Source organism: Podarcis vaucheri, assembly GCF_965113315.1.
Source record: "Podarcis vaucheri genome assembly, chromosome: 4".
In the NCBI taxonomy this organism is placed as follows: Eukaryota; Metazoa; Chordata; class Lepidosauria; order Squamata; family Lacertidae; genus Podarcis; species Podarcis vaucheri.
The window spans coordinates 14,790,799-14,815,129 of record NC_138762.1 but is presented as its reverse complement, the minus strand read 5'-3'; the positions used below and the strand labels follow the sequence as shown (position 1 = coordinate 14,815,129).

The 24,331-nt window shown below is 43.9% G+C and overlaps 1 protein-coding gene across 16 annotated transcripts in view; it reads left to right on the top strand.

The window, feature by feature from the left end:
• The window catches only part of DLG2 (discs large MAGUK scaffold protein 2), a 921,944-nt gene that overhangs the window by 171,075 nt on the left and 726,538 nt on the right, over positions 1–24,331 (top strand). For 13 of the 16 annotated variants that reach the window (XM_082219075.1, XM_082219073.1, XM_082219080.1 and 10 more), the window contains one exon: positions 22,539–22,613. In XM_082219075.1, the coding sequence (XP_082075201.1) occupies positions 22,539–22,613 (75 nt within the window). The remainder of the gene's footprint in view (positions 1–22,538; positions 22,614–24,331) is intronic. The other 3 variants (XM_082219062.1, XM_082219056.1, XM_082219068.1) reach the window with 1 other exon arrangement.

Here is a 24,331-nt window from a genome sequence, read left to right as displayed (position 1 = left end):
AATTTGAATTGAGCCCAGAAACGAACTGGCAACCAGTGCTGCTGTTTTAAAACAGGGCTTGTTTTATGGGATCTAAATGGAACCCCAGCCAGTAATCTGGCTGCTGCATTTTGACCAACTGAAGTTGGTCAAGGTCAGCCCTATGTAGAACGCATTGCACCAATCCAATCTGGAAGCTAGCAGAACACAGAGAACATGGGATTGTACCTACTTTGGATCAGAGTGATGATTCGAAGTTGGAGCTTATATGTGGAAGGGCTGTAGTCAGGTCTGGTACCAGATTATGGGAGGCCCCCAGCAAGGTATTCTCTGAGCTCCCCAACTGAGGTGTTGTGGAATGGCAGGGACGCCAGGGCTGTCAGGATGAGGAGGACCCAGAGAAGGGCACCATCAGCTACTGGGGGCCCTCAGGACTCAGGTCAGGAGACCTCAGCACTCCTGTGGAACATGAGGTTGCTCCAGATGGGGGTCTAGGGCCAGCAGACAAGCAGGAAGACAGCATGGAATATATAACTGAAGTGGGCACCATACTCTTTCTCCCAAAAGCCTCTGGATTCAAACACAGTGTTTGTACTTTGGTGGGCAGCAGATGCATTTCTGTGTGTGTTTGAAGGGGGAATATGGCTACTCAGTTTCAGCATTCCTTTCAGCAATGGGGCATTAAAATGGAAATAGAAATCCTGACTTCTCCCAGTGTGCGCCCTTCTAGAGCTTGTGGACCCTGGTTTATAAATCATGGTAAGAGCACATGCATTGCACACAAATACAAAGGGGAAAAAACAACACAGCACAGTATATCTGGAAGAGACCTAAATCAGATAAGGAGAGTACTTTTATACCAAAACAAGAGCCGCAAGTCCCGTAAGGCTTCCATTTTGGGGAAGTTCTGCAACATCCATGTCAAGAATTCCTGAGAGTTGAACCCTTTCAGTTTATTATCCCAGTTTGCAAATTCAAGGAAGTACTTGGGTCTAAGCCTTAAGTGCAGTCGCTGCTGACATGCTATCTGCCCTTTTCCCAACGATTTCACCAGCTTCCAATTTGATCCCTGAACCCGACATGTTTTAGCACGTTAACACCGAAGTCCCCAAACAAGCCTACATGCAGTATCTGCAGATTAATTAAAAGGAGTCCGTTTCCTTCATAAAGTTTTTCTATTTTTAATGAGTTGTCCTCATCAAATAAAGGAGATGAGAGTGAGGAGTTCAAAATTCAATTATAAAAAGGACCACTGTGATAAGAGAGTTAAATCAGGCAGAAGGTTCGCAATTACACGTGAGCAATCCCATTAGGGTTCAGAGTACACATGCAAGGCTAGTGCCTCAGCTGCTATATGTTGGCATAGCTCTATGAAGCTGTGGGAGCTTTGCTGATTTCTGCAGTAGTATAGATAATATTGCACTGGAGAACATAAAACAGTATTTAGTATCGTATATCATCTCCATTCCTTAGCAGCAAAAGATGTTCAAGTGCGGTCAAAATACATCTTCTGACTTCCTCTATTCTGAAACAGCAAATAATTGTTTTTGGAATGACTGTATGTTTTCCATGTAGAAGGTCTCAAGTTCTGTCCTGACATCTCCTGGTATAGGGTTGGTAAAGATCCCTGTCTGAAACCCTGGAAATCCCTTGCCAGTCAGTGCAGAGTAGATAAACCAATGCTCTCAGTCCATATAATGCAGCTTTCTAGGTTTAGCCTTGTAGCACCTTAAAGACCATTTGATTTATTATGGCATTAGCTTTTGTGGACTAGCGTCCACTTCATCAGATGCTTGGTGGTTACCTACTTCATCATTTGACAAAACCTGGTGCCTTTCATGATGACAATTTACAGAATGGACTCTAGTCTATGAAAACTTGTGCTCTTTTACACATACATGCACCTTAAAGACTAATTCAAGGTGTCAAAAGACTCTGTTTTGTTTTTGTGGCAACAGACTAACAAAACTACCTTTCTAAAAATTGCCTCCATCCTGAGATCCTTGTGGCCAGCTTATCATTGATGCACCAGAAACCTACATGGATTCATGCTGTGTGTTTTGACTGATAAATGCAGAGTAAATATGGATTCTTATGGCCACATATTCCTCAGAAAATTGATGTGGACAATTCATTCATGGTAGAAATGTACATGCAAACTGTGTTGTTGAATTGTTCAAAAAGCTGCCATTCATGACATGATATCATGCAGGCACCTGGAATAACCCTAGTATCCGAGCATAACATAAACCGCAATCCTATTCATGCTTCTTTGGGAGTAATTGAGCTCAGTGGGGGATACTTCTAAGAAAGAATGTGCAAGAGAGGGTTTTTTTTTGGGGTGTGTGTGTAAAATTGAATGTAATCTGCACAGTTATTGCTTAAAGCATACGGCATGATGGGTTAATCCACGGGGGAAATCAATTATCTGTAGCCTCTGAGCACTTCAGGACATGACTCTCACCAAATCTCATCTTCTCTCAATTTTCATGCCATGGTACTTGGGCTGCTGTTCAGAACATGTTCCTAGGACCACCACTTCCTTTCGTGGTTGTTGCTCAACTGTTGTTAATGGCTATATTCAATAAATATAGCATGTATTGCTATCTTCTTACTCTGCACTGGATAGAGGTTCCCAATTAGCTAAGTACTGCAACCCCCCTGTTTTTCAAGTCAAGCCACAGACCCCCTACTTTTGAAATTTTTGATATCTCTATGGTAGTTTTTGCTATACGAATGGTGCCACAGACCACTAATTGGGAACTACAGAGGTAGAGTATTTCACTCTGGGTCCCATAGCTACCCCATGTCTATCCCCTTTCCATTGTGTACGCATTGAACATACCATTTTTGCTTCCTTGATTTGCCCCACTTCTAGCAACTTCAACATATGATATGAAGTGGACCCCCTGCAACCACAGTCACTGAGACAACCACTGTTTGTCTGCCATTGTCACCACATCCAGGACCATGGACAGCTCTCATTGCTGTTCCTCATGTTGCCACCAAGTCTTAGGGTGGAGCCACACAACACATTGAAGTCCATGATTCCAACCCACCCCCAGCTAATTCTGGAGCTTGAAATAGAAGGTTTTCCTGTTGTGGCATCCAGAATGTGCAACTAAATGCCCCAACAAATTTGGTTGTCCGCATTTACTTTACAGCCAGGCCATTGCTGTCTTAAGATGTTTCTTTTATGACCTGTTTTTAGAATCATAGAATCATAGAATCATAGAGTTGGAAGAGACCACAAGGGCCATCGAGTCCAACCCCCTGCCAAGCAGGAAACACCATCAGAGCACTCCTGACATATGGTTGTCAAGCCTCTGCTTAAAGACCTCCAAAGAAGAAGGCTCCACCACACTCCTTGGCAGCAAATTCCACTGTTGAACAGCTCTTACTGTCAGGAAGTTCTTCCTAATGTTTAGGTGGAATCTTCTTTCTTGTAGTTTGGATCCATTGCTCCGTGTCCGCTTCTCTGGAGCAGCAGAAAACAACCTTTCTCCCTCCTCTATGTGACATCCTTTTATATATTTGAACATGGCTATCATATCACCCCTTAACCTCCTCTTCTCCAGGCTAAACATGCCCAGCTCCCTTAGCCGTTCCTCATAAGGCATCGTTTCCAGGCCTTTCACCATTTTGGTTGCCCTCCTCTGGACACGTTCCAGTTTGTCAGTGTCCATCTTGAACTGTGGTGCCCAGAACTGGACACAGTACTCCAGGTGAGGTCTGACCAGAGCAGAATACAGTGGCACTATTACTTCCCTTGATCTAGATGCTATACTCCTATTGATGCAGCCCAGAATTGCATTGGCTTTTTTAGCTGCCGCGTCACACTGTTGGCTCATGTCAAGTTTGTGGTCAACCAAGACTCCTAGATCCTTTTCACATGTACTGCTCTCAAGCCAGGTGTCACCCATCTTGTATTTGTGCCTCTCATTTTTTTTTTTTTTGCCAAGTGCAATACTTTACATTTCTCCATTTCTCCCTGTTAAAATTATTAATTTTAAATTAATAATTAATTAATTTTAATTTATCTGCTGTGGAGGATTTCCCTTGTTTTAGCCTTGACTCTGTTCAGTATTCATTTTAATGTTTTAACTGCTGCTTTAGTGTGAGGTGTGGGTTTGCTTTGTCTTTCTTAATTAAAACTATTGTTTTAATGCCCCCCCCAAAAAAACTTTGTTAGGTAATACTCCCTGGAGAATTTCTGATAGAATATAAGTACAGGAATGAATGGCTAAGTCTGGCATTTTCTGCTAAAAGTCATTCCCCCAAAGGAGCTTCTCCCTTAACCATCTAGCAGAAAAGATACCGTATTGTTCCGTGAATAAGATGCCCCCATGTATAAGACAGCCCCTATTTTTTTGTGCCCTGAAGGAAGAAATCAATATTTTAAATACTTGAGATTGCTAAAATTGTTCAGCTTTCTTGGGGAATTTTCCCAAATTCGCTGCCGCTGAAGGAGGCAGGTAGGCAAGGCAGGGTGGGTAGGCAAGTGAGTGATTGACAGTTAGCAACAGGGAGCAGGACAAATAGCTAAAGCGCTGGACCGTATTTTTATGTGTATAAGACAACCCCCGTGTATAAGATGAGCCCCTATTTTGGACTAAAAAGCTAAGCAAAAAAATACGGTACACGAAAAAATACAGTACATGTACGCATATTTTTTCCGTAGTGCTGTCGAAGCAGCTGGGGGTTGGTTGGGGAAATGGTATGAAATGAAAAGCTTAAGAAATTCCTCTCTCTCAGTACCAGTCTTTCAGATTACAGCCTCAGCAGCTGCACACACACACACACACAACCAACCCAGAAGAACCGTGGAATTGACCCTAGGTACTTCAGTCTCATGGGACGCAGGTGGCGCTGTGGGTTAAACCACAGAGCCTAGGACTTGCCAATCAGAAGGTCGGTGGTTCGAATCCCCGCGACGCTCCCGTTGCTTGGTCCCTGCTCCTGCCAACCTAGCAGTTTGAAAGCACGTCAAAGTGCAAGTAGATAAATAGGTACCACTCCGGCGGGAAGGTAAACGGTGTTTCCGTGTGCTGCTCTGGTTCGCCAGAAGCGGCTTAGTCATGCTTGTCACATGACCAGGAAGCTGTACGCTGGCTCCCTCGGCCAATAAAGCGAGATGAGCGCCATAACCCCAGAGTCAGCCACAAATCAACCTAATGGTCAGGGGTCCCTTTACCTTTTACTTCAGTCTCATATACACACTTTTGCACCTGAGCCATAAATTGTGGCACACTGTCAAAAACCAGAGCTATGTCTCTGACTCGCCTTTCTCCTTTTGTTTAGTAAAACTGCCATGTGTCTTCAGTTCTCCAGCCCAGTCATTGGGGACCTCTCCTGTCACTATCTAGTTCTGCTCGCAGAACTGTTAAGAGATCACACCTATCGACTCAAAATTCACAGTGAAATTGTTCTAAAGCAGTGGGGAGTGGGTTATCAAGTGCCCCGTGAAGCGTTTGCACACAAATTAGACATCAGGAGGGAGGGATAGTAGAAGATAAATTAAGTCAGTCCTCCAAGGCCAAACTGGTGGTAAAAATCTAGATAGTTAAACCCCATGACTAATTCCTCCTTGAAGAAACTAGCATGTAAACAGCATAGAAATTAAGAAATCAGTGTGGAGGTTAGTGTGAGACTAAACTCAGCATTTGTTATGTACAAGTATACCCAGAAGAAAATCTAGATAATCTAGTCTGCTCTTTTAATACTTAACACCACTGTTTGCGTCACTTTTTCTGTTTACACCAGAGATGGCAAGTGTGATATATTACAAACAAGGCAGCAATGAATATTCTCCAGTTTAAATGTTCACATGAAGCTAGCATATTTGATGCAGCCAAATCACTTAAGGTAAAAGTACTCAATTGGTCAACCGTCTGCATTGTTTAAAGGTCATTCAGTCATTTTTCTCCCTCTCTGGCTGCTTCATCTGTTCGGTGCCATTTTCTTCCTTCTTTGCTCTCATTGTATTTAGCTTCATTTGCCCACACTTCTGTTAAATCCCATTGGCTGTGGTGACTCACATGACACCATCACATATTTTATGTGAGAAGCCAAGTTACAGGGAACTAGGCAGAGGGCCTTCTCGGTGGTGGTGCCTGCCCTGTAGAATGCCCTCCCACCAGATGTCAAAGAAATAGACAACTACCAGACTTTTAGAAGACATCTGAAGGCAGCCCTGTTTAGGGAAGCTTTTAATGTTTAACAGAACACTGTATTTTAATATTTTGTTGGAAGCCACCCAGAGTGGCTGGGTATAAATAATAATAATAATAATAATAATAATAATAATAATAATAATAGTTTAGCAATTCTGTTGACGGAATCAACTAGGTTAAGAGGCAGTGGGGGCAAATGAGGCCATCAGCAGTGAGAGTAAAATGAAGGAAAATAGCACTAAGAAGAAGTATCAAACAATATAAATTTGTTCAAAAGTATCAAACAATACGTATTTGTACATTTGTACTGTGGATCAGTGAAGCTGGGAGGTGTTGGGTTTTTTTGCAGATCAGTGACACTGCTTTGAGATGAAACAGAAAAAAGGAAGTTTGGCTAACTCCAATTTCACACCTTTCCTTACCAATCTTTACATTTTGGTTCAATTGTAACAGTTGGGTTTATGGAACTTATGGCTCAACTCTTACAACAAAAGTTCCAAAATGATTTACAGCAGGATTTTTTTAAAAAAAACCAACAACAACAACAAGCAAGCAAGCAAGCAAACAAACAAACAAACAAACAAACAAACAAACAAACACAGAAATAAACTACATAAGTATATTAAAAACTTAGTCAAAGTAAGCCATTTGGTGCTGCCCAAATGGCGACTAAATAAATGTAAAGGTTTGCCTAGTGCTAAAACAATGACAAAGTTGGCCCTTGGTGGGTCTCTTTGGGGAGAGCATTCCATGGATGGCGAACTACTACACAAAAGGCCCGTTCTCTCATTGCCTTCGCCCACATCTCCACTGGAAGTGGCAGACAGAGAGGAGCCTCCTCAGATTATGATCTCTACATCTGGGCAGTGGCACTTTAGGTATAGTTCATTAATTTAGCCAGCTAATTTACTACTTTGGGACTTTTGAAACCCTTTATGTGTTTTCCAGGGATATTTTTTGTTGTTGTCAAGAAACCTCATGAAAATCATGTGCATTGCCTATACATATTGCAAGTGGAACAGGTTGTAATTATATCTTGTCAAAAGCCCCTTTTTCCTGCTCTTCTTTATTCCTGTAAAAATATGGTAATTGCCCCTTTCCCCCTTGTAGTTAATTTTAAATTTCTGGAAGAATTAAGCCTGTTAAATCTCATCATTCTCTCCCCCCCACCCCCCGTTGGTCTCTATGGTAGCAGCAAGAATAGAATTACTTTGATCTCCATTTCTAAGTGACATCGCGTTCCTTCCAAGCATTGACCTTGTTTAGTGCGAACGAAATTTCCGATAAAACTCCATTAACTTATCATTCGTTGATCTCAGAGAAACGTCTTTAGGGGAGCAGCTTTAGCTCTGAAAGACAAAAGGTGATTTGTTTTAGAAAATCAATGAAAAGCGCCATAAACTAAGGGAGAAAATATGCAATTAACTGCTCGGTCAGACCCCATTAGGGCTTTAATACTGCTTAGCGTTGGAGTGCTGCATCTTACAAGTTGGAAAATGAGAAAGCAGCACATGAAGACTCAGAGGTCTGCTCCTGCATTTAAAAGGATCCGACCGCCATCATTGGTGTCCAGAGAGAAGGGTGTTTGTGTCTCCAGTTTCACATAACATAGTGTGGCAGGATGCAGCCAGGCTTTCTAGCACATGATGATGTGGTCCTTTATACTTCACGCAACTCCAGATTAGGGTGGCCAGATTGTAAAATGGGTTGCATTGCAAGCTTATTCTCTGTACACTGCTTTGATTTTAAATTCATTCATTCATTCATTCATACATACAAGCTCTTATCCCATTAAATCTGCCACTGAATTGACAGAACCAATACATAATTTCAAACACAATATTCAAACTGAAGCAAAGCCATTCCTCAAAATCCACCTTTTCTATAAATTTTCAGTGCAGTTCTCCTGCCACGTAATGTGTTCAGAAATTAATATTTTAGGGTAATATGTGCATTTAAAAACCATGATAAATGTGCATATTGGGCAAAATTGCATAAAACAGGGGTATATTACGAGAAAGGCTCATTAAAATGCTGATGAGTTTTCATGACTTACTTCTTTTTAAAAAAATGCAAAATAATGTAGAAATGCAGAGAACTTTTCAGGTTCCTCCCCTGCCTGTTTTGGGTACACATCTGGGGCCTTGCTGCCTTTAGCAAGCATGGGGAGAAGTGAAGCCAAAGACTAGGAGCAGGTGGGAAGCAGAACGGATTCCCAATTCAGCGATGAATTTAAAGATACATGGGAATCTCCAAGTTCCAGCCTGACAAACCTAGTGGCCACCTTTAAATCCAGCAAAATATGGAGCATCCATTCAAAATGATTACTGCAGGGATGAATTTAATGCAATGTAACACACTCTAAAGCTCTGCATAGATTTCTGGAGTAAATCAAACACTGAACTCAGTGGGGACCAAATGGATATGAATGGGAATAAGAAAATTGGAATAGCCTGCTTGGCCAGACCAATGCTACCTCTAGTCCAGCATCCTGGTCTGAAAGTGGCCTCTGGGAAACCCGCAAGCAAATCCCAAGCAGAAGAGCACTCTCCCCTCCTGTGATTTCCAGAAACTGGTATTCAGAAGCAGACTGCCTCTGACTATTGAGTACAGTCATACCTCGTTACATTTGCTTCAGGTTAAATCTTTTCAGGTTACGTCCCGCAGCAACCCGGAAGTACCGGAAAGGGTTACTTCCGGGTTTCACCACTTGCGCATGCGCAGATGCTCAAAATGATGTCACGCGCATGTGCAGAAGCGGTGACTCACGGCCCGCGCATGTGCAATCGCGCAGCTCCCGTTCACAACCAGAGGTACCACTGTATAGTCATTGTAGCTAGTAGACCTCTCCTCCGTGAATATGTCTAATCCTCTCTAAAGGCCATCCAACTTGGTGACTATCACTACCTCCTGGGAGAGTAAATCCCATATTTCTACTATGTTCTGTGTGAAGAAGTTTTTTCATTTATCTGATTTAAATCATCCTGCATTCAGTTTTATTGGATGTTGATGAGTTCTAGCATTCTGAGAGGCAGATAATAACTTTTTTCTAGCCACTCTCTCCATGCCATGAATAATTTTACGAACTTTGATCATGTTGCCTCTTACACACCTTTTCTCTGAGTGAAAAAGTCTGTCTTTCTTAGAGTTTAAGAATGGGGAGACAGGCAGTGTTAATGACTTCTGATGGTAGTGGCAGCAGTAGTAAGTTGGGCAGCCAGTCCTCTCCAGGCAGCCACCATTGTTTTGCTGAATGCCCTGGAACTTGTTTCATTCTGTGGCTTTTTTATGTGTGTGTGTGGGGGGGAGGGGAATAGTAGCTGCTGGGGGGGGGGGGGAGGCAGCGTCTGATAGCGGCCACCATTTTGGGTTGTTGTTAGTGTCACGGCTAAAATGGCCGCTGTTTCTTTAATGCGAATAAAGCTGGGTCAGCATGACTCAGCGGTCTGCACCAAGTTGTATATATAAGTGAGAAATGTTAGTTTGGGCTGTGGCTGGTGTTTGGGTTGGTTGGTGCTGGTGTGTACAGGTATTCAGTCGTGTTTTGCACAAAGACTTTTAATAAAACTCTGCAAGGATATTCCCGTGGACCCTTTTTGTGCCAACAAGGAGGCTGAGAAGATAAAGGGAGGTCAGAACCCTTTCCTTCTTTTTTTTGCTTTTTACAAACACTGAAAGATTATGGGCCCAGTGTTTCTGAGCATGTGCAGAGTGCAAAACGACTAACAGCATTTCAGCAAGGAGCTGGTGAGTCCTGGTGGTGTACGGAGACAGTGGCTGTGCGTTGGAGCAGTTGGTGGCAAGCTGTAACTGTCTGCAGCGACGCTGGAGCGGCTAGGATCTGAGGATCAGGAAGGCACTCAGCGTCGGCTACTGGAACAGTTTGAACTGCTAGAGGACCACAGTAGGCGACTCACAGAGCGGCTACACCAGTTGCAGAGCCAGGCTGGACCTGAGGGTCAACAGAGGCAGCAGCTAGAAGCCGGTGAGTGCCAGCCAGGACCATCTAGTTGGACTCTAAAGAGAGAGTCAGGAGAGATTGCTGGAGGCCCTACAGAAGGGGCTCAGCAAGCACCAGCAGAGATGGCAGATTTCCAGTCTTCCCAAGTTGTAAATATTGGGGGAGGCATCCCTTTTGAACTTCTCTCAGAGAGCAACTGGCTGAGTTGGTCAATTAAAATGCAGCAGTTGTTAAGGAGAAATGGACTATGGGACTGTGTTGAAACTGAGGTTTTGAGACGGGACTCTGCTGAGAAAAAACGGCTAGATGAAAGGGCCCGTGCCCAAATTATGCTGTGTTTGAGCAACTCTCAGTTATTGCATGTAGCAAATGCCAGCACAGCGTTTGAGTGCTGGAATTTATTAAGGGCAATGCATGTCAGAGAAACTGCTGGAACTATAATTTCTCTGACCAGAAGGCTGTTCAGGACTGTTATGAAAGAAGGTGAGAGTTTGGCAACTCATCTTCAAACGCTGAAATCTCTGTTTCTTCAACTACAACAGAGAGGTAAGCGTTATGATGAGACTGACCAAACCTACATTATCCTTTCAAGTTTGCCTGAAAGCTGGTTGCCTGTGATTAACAGCATGGAGAGTATGCGTCCCCGAGATCTGACCCTTGAGTATGTGGTTGGAAGATTGACCGAAGAAGCAGAAAGAAGGTCACATAGACAGGCTGAACTCCAAGAGCGGAGGAGTTACAGCAAAGGGGGCCAGCAGCAGAATCTGCCAATGGAGCAACGCCAAGGTTTGGACTTGCCAATGGCGGTGAGGAGATGCTATAGATGCAACCAACCCGGGCATCTCCAGCGTCAATGCAGGGCAAGACTTCCAGGAGACGACGTGGAGCAGAGACAGCAATCGACACAGAAACGTAAGCAGAAGGGGTTCTCTTCAGGGAAGAAGAACACGCGTTCTGCTCAGTTTGTGTCTGCATTTTCTCGGGAGGAGAGGAAGATACCTCGAGGAACATGGTTGCTGGACTCTGGCAGCAGCAGGGTTATCTGCAATAGTCGGGAGGACTTTAAGACCCTGGAGAAGCCAGCTGATGGAAAAGACTCAATTTATCTTGCTGATGGTCGTAGAAGCAAGATTGATGGCCAGGGAACATGTTTCCTGCAGTGCTTGAACACTACTCTACCAGAGACTCTGTTTGTCAGCAGTTTGGACTATTGTTTACTGTCTGTAAGCTGTTTGATTAATGCAGGGTATAGTGTTAAGTTCATGCAGGATGGCTGTCTGATAAAGAATGGAACTCAGGTATGTGGCCATGCAAAGTTGGAAAATGCGTTATATGTAATGCAGGACAAGCCTGTTAAAGCAGCCCAGGTGGTTCAGGATAATTTGCCAGTTCATAAGGGGTGTGTACATCAACTGCACAGAAAACTGGGTCACGCCAATTTCCGTGTGCTTTCAGAGATGCAAAAGGTGTGCAAGAACCTAAAAGTAAATAGCTGTAACTGTTTCCTAGATTGCAATGTATGTAAAATGGCCAAATCTAAGAGGAAGCCTGTGGCTTCTAAAAGCGACAGAGTATCTAAAGAGGTTTTAGAACTTGTCCATTGTGACGTGATAGGCCCATTTCCACAGAAGACTGAAGGGGGCGCCAGATATGCTTTTCTGGTAATAGATGACAAATCACATTTTAGTTGGCTGTTTTTGTTAAAGCAGAAATCTGAGTGTTTCCCCACATTCAGAGAATGGGTTGCCCAAGCTGAAAAGCTCTTCGCTCGCCCTGTTGTGCAGCTGCAAACCGATAGGGGCGGAGAATTTCTGAACAAACAATTTGGTGGGTTCACTCAGATTAAAGGGGAAAGTTATGATGAAGTGTTTTCTCCCACGGTAAAGAGTGAAACTTTTCGTTTAATGCTTTCCATTGCTGCTGTAAGACAACTAGCAGTGCACCATTTTGATGTTGATGCTGCATATCTGCATGCAAATTTAGACCATGAAGTGTTAATGAGACAACCCCCTGGGTTTGAAGAGGAGAATGGTGCAGTCTGGAGTTTGAGAAAGGCTGTTTACGGTCTCAAACAAAGTGGAAGGTGTTGGAACCAGTGTTTAAATGAAGCCCTTGTAAAAATTGGTTTTAAAAGGAGTGTGGCTGATCCATGCCTGTACACCAAGGGGACAGGCAACAAATATCTAATGCTCTTAGTCTTTGTTGATGATTTGCTTGTAGCAGGGAGTTCCACAGATGAGATCCAGAAGCTCACAAGTCAACTGGAAAAGAGGTTTAAGCTTAAAGCCTTAGGGCCTGTAAGCAATTACTTGGGAGTAGAAGTAAGGCAGGAAGCTGATGGAAGCTTCCTATTGAGTCAGAAAGAGAAAATTCTTCATTTAATAGAGCAGTTTGGCATGGAAAACTGCAAGCCAGTTCAGACTCCCATGACACCAGATTTCCCAAAGACACTGTGTGATGATGAATTTGATCAGCCTGAGTTGTATCACTCAAAAATAGGATCACTGTTGTATTTAAGCCAGTGGTCAAGGCCAGACATTGCATGTGCTACAAATGTTCTGAGCCAACGTGTATCTAAACCCAGTACTGCCGATTGGTGTGCTTTGAAAAGGCTTATCAGATATCTAAAGGGGACATTAAATGTATGTTTAAAGATATCTAGTACACAAGATGAAAAACTAGAAGTATTTGTTGATGCGGACTGGGGAAGCTGTGTAGCTACTAGAAAATCTACAAGTGGAATGGTTATGATGTTTGCCAATTCCATAATTGGATGGAGGTCAAAGAAACAAGGATTTGTTGTGACCTCATCCTGTGAGGCAGAATATGGGAGCCTGTCACTAGCATGCAATGAAATCATGTGGTTTATACAGATACTAAAAGATCTAGATTGTAAAGTAGATTTGCCTATCCAAGTGTATGAAGATAGCCAATCGTGCATTGCATTAGCGGGCTCGGAAATAATGAAATCTGCATCAAAACATATTGCTATCCGTCATGCGAATGTGAGAGATTGTGTACAGAATGGGGTAATCAAACTGGAGTATTGTCAGTCACAAGATAATATTGCTGATTTGTTTACCAAGCCTTTGCCAGCAACAAGCCATAATGAATTGATGACAAAACTGGGTTTATGTATATAATGTATTGTTGTATTGTTGCAATGTATTGTTTCTGTTGGGGTTTTTCGCATTTAAGAAACAGAAGGGGTGTCACGGCTAAAATGGCCACTGTTTCTTTAATGCGAATAAAGCTGGGTCAGCATGACTCAGCGGTCTGCACCAAGTTGTATATATAAGTGAGAAATGTTAGTTTGGGCTGTGGCTGGTGTTTGGGTTGGTTGGTGCTGGTGTGTATAGGTATTCAGTAGTGTTTTGCACAAAGACTTTTAATAAAACTCTGCAAGGATATTCCCGTGGACTCCTTTTGTGCCGACAAGGAGGCTGAGAAGATAAAGGGAGGTCAGAACCCTTTCCTTCTTTTTTTTGCTTTTTACAAACACTGACAGTTAAAATACCTTGGAAAAAGATGGCACCCAGGGCATTCTGGGGGTGGGGGGAAATGGTGACCACAAGGTGTGGTGGCAGTAGTAAAAAGGAAGAAAGAAAGGAATGCAACTTTAATGTATGAATAGCTAAACGCATGTGCTTTTTAATAAATCAACAGTGAAATTAATAAGGTTAAATTTTTAAAGCGGAAAATGAATAGAGTTGTTAAGTGAAAAAACAAAAACAAAATTTTGCTATAATCCTGAGTAAGTAATAACATCAATTTATTTTAGTAATTAGATGTGGACTCAAATACAAGATAGCATGAGCAAAACAGCTAGGCCTGCAAAGGTTGCATCCTCTAAAAAGCAGCAGCTGCTAAAATCCCACTAAGTGGCTGTTCTCAGGCATAGAGGGAATGCTAAGAATTGTATTTAGCCCTCCGCTATCCTTTCTGAGTAGCTGATTAGAGGGAATTTATCCTTGCCTTAAAAATAAATAAATGGACTTGATACTCAGTGCCAGCTTTTGGACTGAGCAGAAGAACTGCAAGCATGGAACCAGTTTTACATTCTGGTTTCCCATTCAGCTGGGGAAGCAAATGTGGAAGCTTTGATTTGGCAGGTGTAGCCCCCACCTGCTGGATTAGCTGCAGTCAGTTTATTTGTACAATCTATACAATGCATTTACCACAAATACGCTGCGCTCCAAGTGCCTCACAGAAAACAAGCAATCAAAAATTATAACACCAGTGTGGTAAACTGATGATAGTTCCACAGTTAACTTTTTAAAGCATATCAAAAGTTTACAATAGTTAAAACATACCAAGAGGTCTATTAACAGCATCTAGTACCAACAGCAGCATCAACATTATATCCACAGGAATGGAGGAAGCTGCCATATACAGTGTCTACTACATTGACTGGCAGTGACTCTCCAGGGTTTCAGACAGGGGACAATCCCATTCCTAACGCGAGATACTGCGTGTGAACCTGGGACCCGCTGCATGCAAAGTAGATTCTCTGCCACTGAACTATGGCCTTTGCAGCCCCATTAAGTAATTCACACCTAGCTGTTCACATTAAGAGGCCTAACATTAATATACCTTGTTTGGTTGTGAAGGAATGGGTTTCTGTGCAGTCAGTTTAAAACTGACTCAACCCCCCCCTTTTTCTTCTTAGCATTTCTAAAATGCATAAAACTTGAGCTGATGAGCAAATGCATAACAAGGACACATCTGTATAAACAAACTCTCTCCTTTATCAGTCACGGCAAGGGATGGCCTTGGCTGTTCCAGCCGAGTAGGGATGACATGTCTAGGGCTTATCTTACATGCTGACGCACAGACTTAGTCCGGGAACAGCGCCAGAGTGTGTTCTTGGAGAGGGTGACCTCTTGCTCCAAGATAACAGTAGGAACAGGAATATCCTTTTATGGTCAGAAGTACCATAAGAATATCAGAGCAGGAACATATGTGATGTCAACCTGCGTGTATAGGCTGACATGGTTGGATTCCTGGGGAAGGGGGGAAGAGGGTGCCTGGAGGATATATATACTGCATGAAATTTCTCATTTCTTTGGACTTGCTGTGGACACACCACACAGGTGCCTTTCTGCTGTTCCGGAGAGCAGAAATAAAGAACTCTTTCTCTGAACCAACCCTCGGTGTCATTTGACTTCCTTCCTCCTGTCCGGGAGCAACGCAGACCCAGTCGGTGAACTCCAATAAGGCTACAGTTGTAAGTAAGAAGGCAGGCAGGCAGGGTGGCGGTGGTTGAGATCAGACTAAGGTTGCTGGGGCAGTGCCAACATATGCCCTTGTGCTGGTCCCGGGGGGGGGGGGAAGGTACTAATACCGTATCCGAAGTTCAGTCCAGAGTCACTAGCAGGGTAGACGATCACTAGATGAGACGCAAGGTCCGAAACAGGGAGCCGGGCGGGGGAGCAGGAACGCTGGTAGGGCAGCAGCAGGCGGGTAACAGGAACACTGGTAGAGCAGAAGCAGGGAGCCGGGCGGGGAACAGGAACACTGGTGGGTCAGCAGCGGGCAGCCGGGCGAGGAACAGGAACACTGGAGAGTCAGGAGTAGGAAGCCGGGCGAGGAACAGGCACACCGGGAGTGCAGATCTAGGTCCGGGTAAAGCAGGTACTCCACAACGACGTTGCTCCCGCAACCTGGGACCGGGCTGCCTGACCTTTATCTTCTTCTAAGGCCGGGGGCGGTCCCGGCCCCCAGGAGCCCCGCCTCTCCTGGCCTTAAGGCGAGCACTCCTCCTGGGAGAGACCAGTTCCCTTCGCCTCTCTGCCCTAAGCCTCTGCAGTTCAGGAGAGGCCGAAGGGTTACTGGGCCCCGGGGGAGGCTCACCTGTAGCCACTGAGTCCTCCAGCACCTCTGGGGCCAGAATGGTCTCACCTAGTGCCTGCCCCTGAGGATCTGGCACAGGTGCAGGCTCCTCAGCATCTAGGCCTTGCCCCAGTTCAGCCGGCCCTGGAGGCGGGGACTCCTGTGCCGGCTGGGATTCCTCCGGTTCACTCTCAGACTCGGAATCCCAGGCCATCACAGCCCTAATGGACCAGCCGTCAATGCTTGTCCCGTCCTGTCCTTGTTTTTTTGTTTTGCACCTGACCAAGCTGCTACCTTTTCCTGCCTCATCCGGCTTACTCAGAATCCCCAATTCAGCCTTTACCCACCTGGTACCCTCCAGATGTTTTCCACCACAACGTCTACCAGCCCCAGCCAGCACAGCTAGTCCTAACTAAAACTGAGTTTTGCTTGGTTTCCTAAGAGTGTTTCTCTTTGCTAGGTGCCTTAATCTCACTCTCTTGCTTGGAGTTCTGACTGCCATGAAGCTTGACCTCTCCAAAGTCCCTGATCCTGCAAGAAAGTGCTTTGGCCTTTCAAGGCATGACAAAAAAAACCCCATTATATGTTGATTGCAAAGCCTGCTCTTAAAATCAAAATTGCTATCTAGGATAATAAATGGCCATTATCGCCACTCATTATCCTACCCAGCAATTTCAATTTTTCAGAAAGGGAATTGTAAATAAAAATAGCAGCGCTTCTTAATCCTGCAGGACAACTTGCCCTGCTAGTTCTTCCCCCTTCAAAAAAAGCACACTTAATGCTGCTATTGTCTGCCCACAGGAACCTTTTTTTCTCTCTGCTCCCGCCTCTTATTTTTGAAATGGAAAGCAGCATCAATCGGAGTTTTCTTTGGGGATGCAATGCAGCCTCCACAGGAAATAAGTACTAAATTTTTAGATATATAAAAATACATTTCCTGCTAATTATGGGGAAGACTCCTCAAGGACAACTATCCGAAATAAATATGAATGGGTGACACCTACATCCCATATTACACATTATGGTAACGGCTGGCTGTGAAGGAAGAAAAGCTTTAGCCATTTTGTGCTTGGCTTCTTTTTGCTTTGAAGGCTCACATGCACAGGAAGGTCAAAAGTTTAAGGGGAGGTTTTGCTCAGGATCTTCTGCAAAGGAGGGTCCAAGGTTCAGCCTGGGAACCAGGCAATTAAGAGGAAATAGAAACTTTACTAAGAGCACGCTGTCCTTCTGATGGACTGAAAGGTTGGAAAGGGAAGTGAAAACACTGTACAGAAGTCAAGTTGGAAAGAGGAGTCAAGTTGGAAAGAGAACTCTTTTAGAGGGAACTGCAGCAGAAAGGAGCTAGGAGAAAACTCCAAAGGCACCCAGAAGCTGAACTGAGCGATGTAACTTGAACATGAACATGAGCATGAAATTTATTACGGCCATAGACCAGCTTGAGAAACACAAATGGAACTACAATCCCAATAGCATTTAAAACAATATACAGTAGATTTTAAGTTTAAAAGTGTGATAGGCATATAAACACATAAAAACTTTAAAACAGACTACCTTAGAGAAATGACCCAAAGTCGACCGTGGGTCTGGGTTTCGGAATTTTCTTAACAAACTAGATTGAATCAGGGGATGGTCTGCACCTACAGATCTGTGCGCAGAATCTGGCAACAATCTGGGTTGTCTTGTGGTCTTTGCCTAACAGGAGAAGATCAAATTTTTGCTTTACCGGGAGGTCAGTAAGCCTCACCAGCAGGGGGGGGGGGGTCAATGGTTTCTCTACGTGCCTCAGAGTGATGTGACTTGATACGCATTGGCTTGAATAGGGAAACAGTCTAGATCAGGTATAGCTGGGTGTCTTCTTCTTCTTCTTGCAAACTGTAAAGTGGCCTGCAGAGTCCATGATGGTCGTTTGGTTTGGAAGCTACAAAGACACGAAGTAATCTGTCCAGGCTTGTTCAGAAAGATTTGTTGTCCCTGCCTCTTTTGAGATCCATTGTGCTGCTAAGGCATGAATTACTGGTCAGGACCATTCTATCCAGGTGACAAATTGTCACATTTGCTGAGGAGACCCAGGTTTAAGTGACTATGAAGATCACTGGGCGATTTTGGTCCTGTCACTCTTTCAGTCTAATCAGAGCCGCGGTAAGGATAAATTGAGGGTGGAGGGCAACCACACAAGCACAACCTGGATCTCATTGAAAGAAGGATAGGGTAAAACAAATATAACTCTCTCTGTCTGTCTGTCTGGGGTCATTCCACACATTACATTTCTAGGTGCAGGCTGCCTTAAATGTGCACTTAAAAATGAGAACTGCGGATGTAAGAAACAAGGCTTGCAGACATGTCCATCATGTATGAAACTTGGCAGGGAACAGTCACTGCCTGGAATACGCTGTTGACGTGAACCTAGTGCCAGATCCGAGTTTTCCTCTGTTGAACCTTGAGTACTGATTCAGGCTTCACACAGATATTGGTGCTTTTACTTTAAGTGCGTTTATTAAACAGGTTTCTATGCAGCTCCCTAGCAGAGCTCCAAATGCAGCAATGCAACATTAACCCGCCATGTTTGAATGGAACAGGAGTTTCCAGAGAGGTTGCACAAACTGCCACGAAACACGCCTGACCCTGCAGCATGGTGCTAAAGGCACGCATCAATTATTCAAGGATGCAGCACTGATACAAAACTAGAGCAGAGATTTATGCTGGGTGCACACCTGGCCCCAGTTATATAATGGCAAAAGGGTTCCAATTATTGAGACGTAAGTGCTCGAGGACAAAGGCCTGCATTTGTTAAGAGCTGCCTGACAATGCTTTTTTCTTAATCTACATGGTTCCTGTTACGCTGGGGCTCAGCTACATAATCCACTAGCTGTGATCACCCCTGCCCTTTCAGAAATTGACAACTCCTCCACATAATGCCCTGAATGACTTCCCCAGCTTTTTCTAGAACCACACGTTCAGCACACTTGTTGAATAGCACAACGATCCTTTCCCTGGTCCTCCTTTTTAAGCAGCTTTAGAGGGTTAGATATGAAATGCAGAAACCAACAATCAGCAATACTGACTCATTCATGGAATACATGCACATTTCGGATCCCATTGAATTTATCAGTACTGTTAGTTTTCATAAGAAAAAGAGTAAGATCCTTTACCTACCGGGCTTTAGAAAGTAAGTGGATTACAGTGGTAAAGATTAAGTCAAAAGAAAAGAAAGGTTAACAATCAGATAAAATTAAGGGTGAGGATTTGCTGAACTAAATATTTGAAACTGGAATGCAGAAAGGGGAGGTATGAGGAGGTTGGTGAAATAAGTTTTAAGAAAATGAGGATTTGAAATTATACTTGTTTTTTCTTGTTTGTGTTTGTTTGTATTGTTGTGAAACTTTAATAATTTTTTTTTTTTTAAAAAGAGATCCTTTACCTACCGGACAGCAGGACAGCAAGTTTAGCGTACTTGCATCAGGCCTGGTGTTGCATACGTTGTGAAAGTGAAATCACTGGCACCCCAGAGAGATGGTACACTCTTCTTTCTGATATGAAGAAGACATGTATGTGACTACTAGTGTCATGGCTCCAGTACAGTGGTACCTTGGTTGTCAAACTTAATCCATTCTGGGAATCCGTTCGACTCCTGGAACCGTTCGAAAACCAAGGCGCGGCTTCCGATTGTCTGCAGGAGCTTCCTGCACTCAATCGGAAGCCGCATCGGTACCTCAGGTTACATATGCTTCAGGTTACTGACTCCGCTAACCCAGAAATAGTGCTTCAGGTTAAGAACTTTGCTTCAGGATGAGAACAGAAATCGTGCTCTGGCGGCGCGGCGGCAGCAGGAGACCCCATTAGCTAAAGTGGTGCTTCAGGTTAAGAACAGTTTCAGGTTAAGAACGGACCTCCGGAATGAATTAAGTACTTAACCTGAGGTACCACTGTATTTATGCCAGTTGCTGGGAATCAAAAGAGGAGAGAGTTGCTGCCGTACCCAGGTCCTGCCTGCAGACTTTCCACAGCCTGGCCTGATCCTATAAAATCTGAACGATCAAAGAGGCTGGAATAGCCCTGAAGATGGACAGTCACCCCTGCCTCCCCGCTCAGTTTCCTCAGCATACAATGTGCACTACTTTCAGCTTCTTGGAGGAAAGGCAGGCTAGAAATGCATTAAATAATAAATAAATAAATATGTAACAGCTTGCCTCTCCTTGGAAACAATCTTTTAAGAATCCCTGAAGCCTGCTTCTCAGCTAGGCTTGGCCAAACATCCACAACATCCATAATAAAAAACACAGCATTGCTTGTTGGTATTTAGAGCATGCTGTGAAGTCAGAAATCGAGAATTAGCCTTGCTGTGCCCCTAAAATCTGCCAAGTTCATTCTTAAGATGTGCACTTATGTACAATGCAGGCATCCTCAAATTGTAGCCTTATTGGAGTTCACCGATTGGGTCTGCGTTGCTCCGGGACAGGAGGAAGGAAGTCAAAATGACGCCGAGGTTGGTTCAAAGAAAGAGTTTATTCTGCTCTCCGGATAGCAGAAGGCACTTGCGTGATTAGTCCCCAGCAAGTCCAAAGAAATGACAGGTTTCATGCAGTTTATATATCCTCCTGGAACCCTCTCACTCCTCCCCTAGGAGCCCAACCACATCGGCGTATGTACACAGGTTGACATCACATATGTTCCTGCTCTGGTACTCTCAACCATAAAAGGATCTTCCTTCCTGTACTTCTGACCATAAAAGGATATTCCTGTTCCTACTCCTATCTTGGAGCAAGAGGTCACTACTTCCGAGAACATGCTCTGGCGTTAGTCCCAGACTTGGGTCTCTGCGTCATTTGTGGCCAGGACATAAGATATGTCTGTGTCTGTTCTACTGGTAAAGTCAAGGCCAGTCTTGCCGTCAAACTGATAAGGGAGAGAGCTGTGTTCTTGTTTTGCATTTGCTCAACGGCTAAAGTTTATGCATTTTAGCTAAGGAGAAATGGGGATTTTGGTGCAGTTTAAAAACTGCCTGCACAGTCAGTTTTGGGGTGTGGGAAACCCATTCCTTCAAAATGACCAAACACATGGAGCCTGCTTCAAGTCCAGTTGTTTTATTGACTAGATGCATGTTGATAAAGAATGATTGGGTAGTGAGTTTGCAGAGACATTTTGTTCAGCAAAAATTAAAATTGTTTTAACACTTATCGGCTATGTGTTTGGACAGGGGGAAAAAGTTAATCATTCTTGTTTGTTCTTGAGATACTCCAGATGAGGAAAGAGATTTTTTAAAAAAACAAAAACAAGTGTGTGATTTAAAAATTGTTACACAAACAAATGAGCCTAGTAATGAGATAGGATAGATGAGGAATTAAAAAGATGGTTTGTACAGTGAAAAATAGTCATACAGGAGCATGAGCAAGGATGGACCATCGCTCAGGGGCAGAGCCCATGCTAAGCACTACTAAGTAGTTGTCCCATCAACAAGATTTACGCTTGCACAATGGGACTTCCCTGCTCTCCTCTGCCCATGCACCCCCTAAATAATTATTTTATTTTATTTTATTTTATTTTATTTTATTTTATTTTATTTTATTTTATTATTTCTACCCCACCCATCTGGCTGGGTTTCCCCAGCCACTCTAAATCTGGTGCAATAAAGAATGGGCAACTTGATATACTTTTATTGATGCTGTTAGACAAAAGGGTGAGAGGAGGAACCCATCAAAGACTGATGGAAAACTGCAGAAAGATATATTTGATTAATAGGAATCTAATAATTCTCAGTAATATGAATGAGTGTTAAGCTTTTTATTAATGTGTTTTGATGATAGATTTCAATGTTATCATTGCTTGTCCCCTCTGATGTTTTGTGTGTGTGTATGAGAGATAGAATGAAAGATTGAATTTGGAGTCATTTTCATGCAAGGTATTTGTTCCTACCACTGAACTGTTGTTGTTGTTGTTTAGTCGTTTAGTCGTGTCCGACTCTTCGTGACCCCATGGACCAGAGCACGCCAGGCACTCCTGTCTTCCACTGCCTCCTGCAGTTTGGTCAGACTCATGTTGGTAGCTTCGAGAACACTGTCCAACCATCTCGTCCTCTGTCGTCCCCTTCTCCTTGTGCCCTCCATCTTTCCCAACATCAGGGTCTTTCCCAGGGAGTCTTCTCTTCTCATGAGGTGGCCAAAGTATTGGAGCCTCAGCTTCAGGATCTGTCCTTCCAGTGAGCACTCAGGGCTGATTTCCTTCAGAATGGAGAGGTTTGATCTTCTTGCAGTCCATGGGACTCTCAAGAGTCTCCTCCAGCACCATAATTCAAAAGCATCAATTCTTTGGCGATCAGCCTTCTTTATGGTCCAGCCCTCACTTCCATACATCACTACTGGGAAAACCATGGCTTTAACTATACGGACCTTTGTTGGCAAGGTGATGTCGCTGCATTTTAAGATGCTGTCTAGCTTTGCCATCGCCTTTCTCCCAAGGAGCAGGCGTCTTTTAACCACTGAACTACAGCTGCTTCTTTAAGGTGGCGCCATCTTCAAACCAACCCTTTCCCTCCAATGTTTGGTAGTTCATGCACACAGAATATCTAACACACCACCCTCTTGTTTCCTTCATTGCAGCAGAGCCACACCAGATGCCCAGCGCACAAGTGTCCCGTTGAATCACCTGGATGGATACCTATTCAGCACTCTGTGGTAAGTCGGAGCCTTTTCCTCCCTCCGTTGCAAAGATTAAAGAGAATAAAGGAGATGTCTATGTCCTAGAGGCAGCCTTAGGGCTGTATACCAGAATGTTTGATAAAATTATCAGAGAAAGGCCAAATTAAGGGTACTTTCTGGTCTGTGTGAGTGGGTTTTTCCCCAAAGCAATTCACAGTTTTGTGGTTCCGTACTCTGTCACTGAGGGATTGAAAATAATCTAAAAAAAAATTATAGAAAAAGATTTGTTGGTGTTGGGTGAAGCCTAGGAGAAGACAAAGATCCTCTTTCCTGATTTCATGGTTCTCCTTGCTTTCAGTCATCTGAATGAGATACATTTTCAACCGCTGGGCCCTAATCCAGATTTTCTAAAGCTGCAACCCTCCCTACATTTACCTAAAAGTAAGGCCCCATGAAATCACCAGGATTCGTTTCTGTGAAACTGTGCATAGGATCAGGCTGCAGAAGTCCTAAAATTAATGATGCAGTATTCACGTTGTGCAGGCCAACTTAGAAATGTGGTCAGGAAAACTGACATTTTGAGTTTTGCCTCTTCCAGTCGTGTGTTAAATGTTTAGTCTTGATACCCAAACTGAGATGTTATAAATATCAAATCAGAGGTGTGCAAGCTTGGATTTAAAACCATCCGATTTGTTCCCACGATTGGTGCGTTACTCAGAAAGTTTTTTGAGATCAATGGAAACAGCTTTGGAACCAACTCTTTCCCATCTTATGGCAAATATATACAGTAATACCTCCGTGAACATCCGCCCCGTCGACCGTCCATTTCGGCTAACGTCCATGGCAAACCTGGAAGTACTGGCACGGGCTACTTCCAGGTTTGCCACTCGCGCATGTGCAGAAGCGCCAACCGCTCCGCATGTGTTTGCACACATAGCGGCGCTTTGTTGAGCATCCCTTTCATGGAGCGTCCGGGGCTCTGGAACGGATCCTGGACTCAAAACAAGGTACCACTGTAATTTAAGCATGTGAGCAGCCCTCTGAAAGCTGCCCAACAGTGCCTACTACTTTAGCCTTTTGTATGGTTGATGTTTAAATATGCAAGGCATTGGCTGTCAGGTGGGTAGAATCCCCACTCCAATGATGTGTGTTCCATGTGGTGGTTTTGCTGGAGTGCTGATGCTCACCTCACATACACAGAGACTAAGAACCTTTGAAGGATTAGTCCTGGCCACTGGAGCTGCTTCCATTGGATAATATGTACTTGTTGGGCTCCCTACAAGATGCCGAGGTTAACAAGCTGTGACAGTGCCATCTAATTTAAATTGGGCCTCTGTTGTGCAGAATATTCAATGTGTAGTGTAAGTACACACTGCCCAGAGAATTATATTACAGGAAAGAGTCCAAAGCTGCAATTTTATATGCAGTTACTTGAAAGTAGGCATCACTGAACACAGCAAGACTTACGTCTCTGCGTAACCACGCATAGAATTGCACTGTTAGACAACAATTCTGTGCATGCTTATTTGGGAGTTAGGTTTCAATACTAACCCCACTTACCTATGAGTAAAGGTAAAAGGTAAATGACCCCTGGTCGTTTAAATCCAGTCAAAGGCGAATATAGGGTGCGGCGCTCGTCTCGCTTCAGGCCGAGAGAAATCATTTGTCCACAGACAGCTTTCTGGGTCATGTGGCCAGCATGACTAAACTGCTACTGCTGCACGGAGGACCGTGACGAGTGCCAGAATGCATGG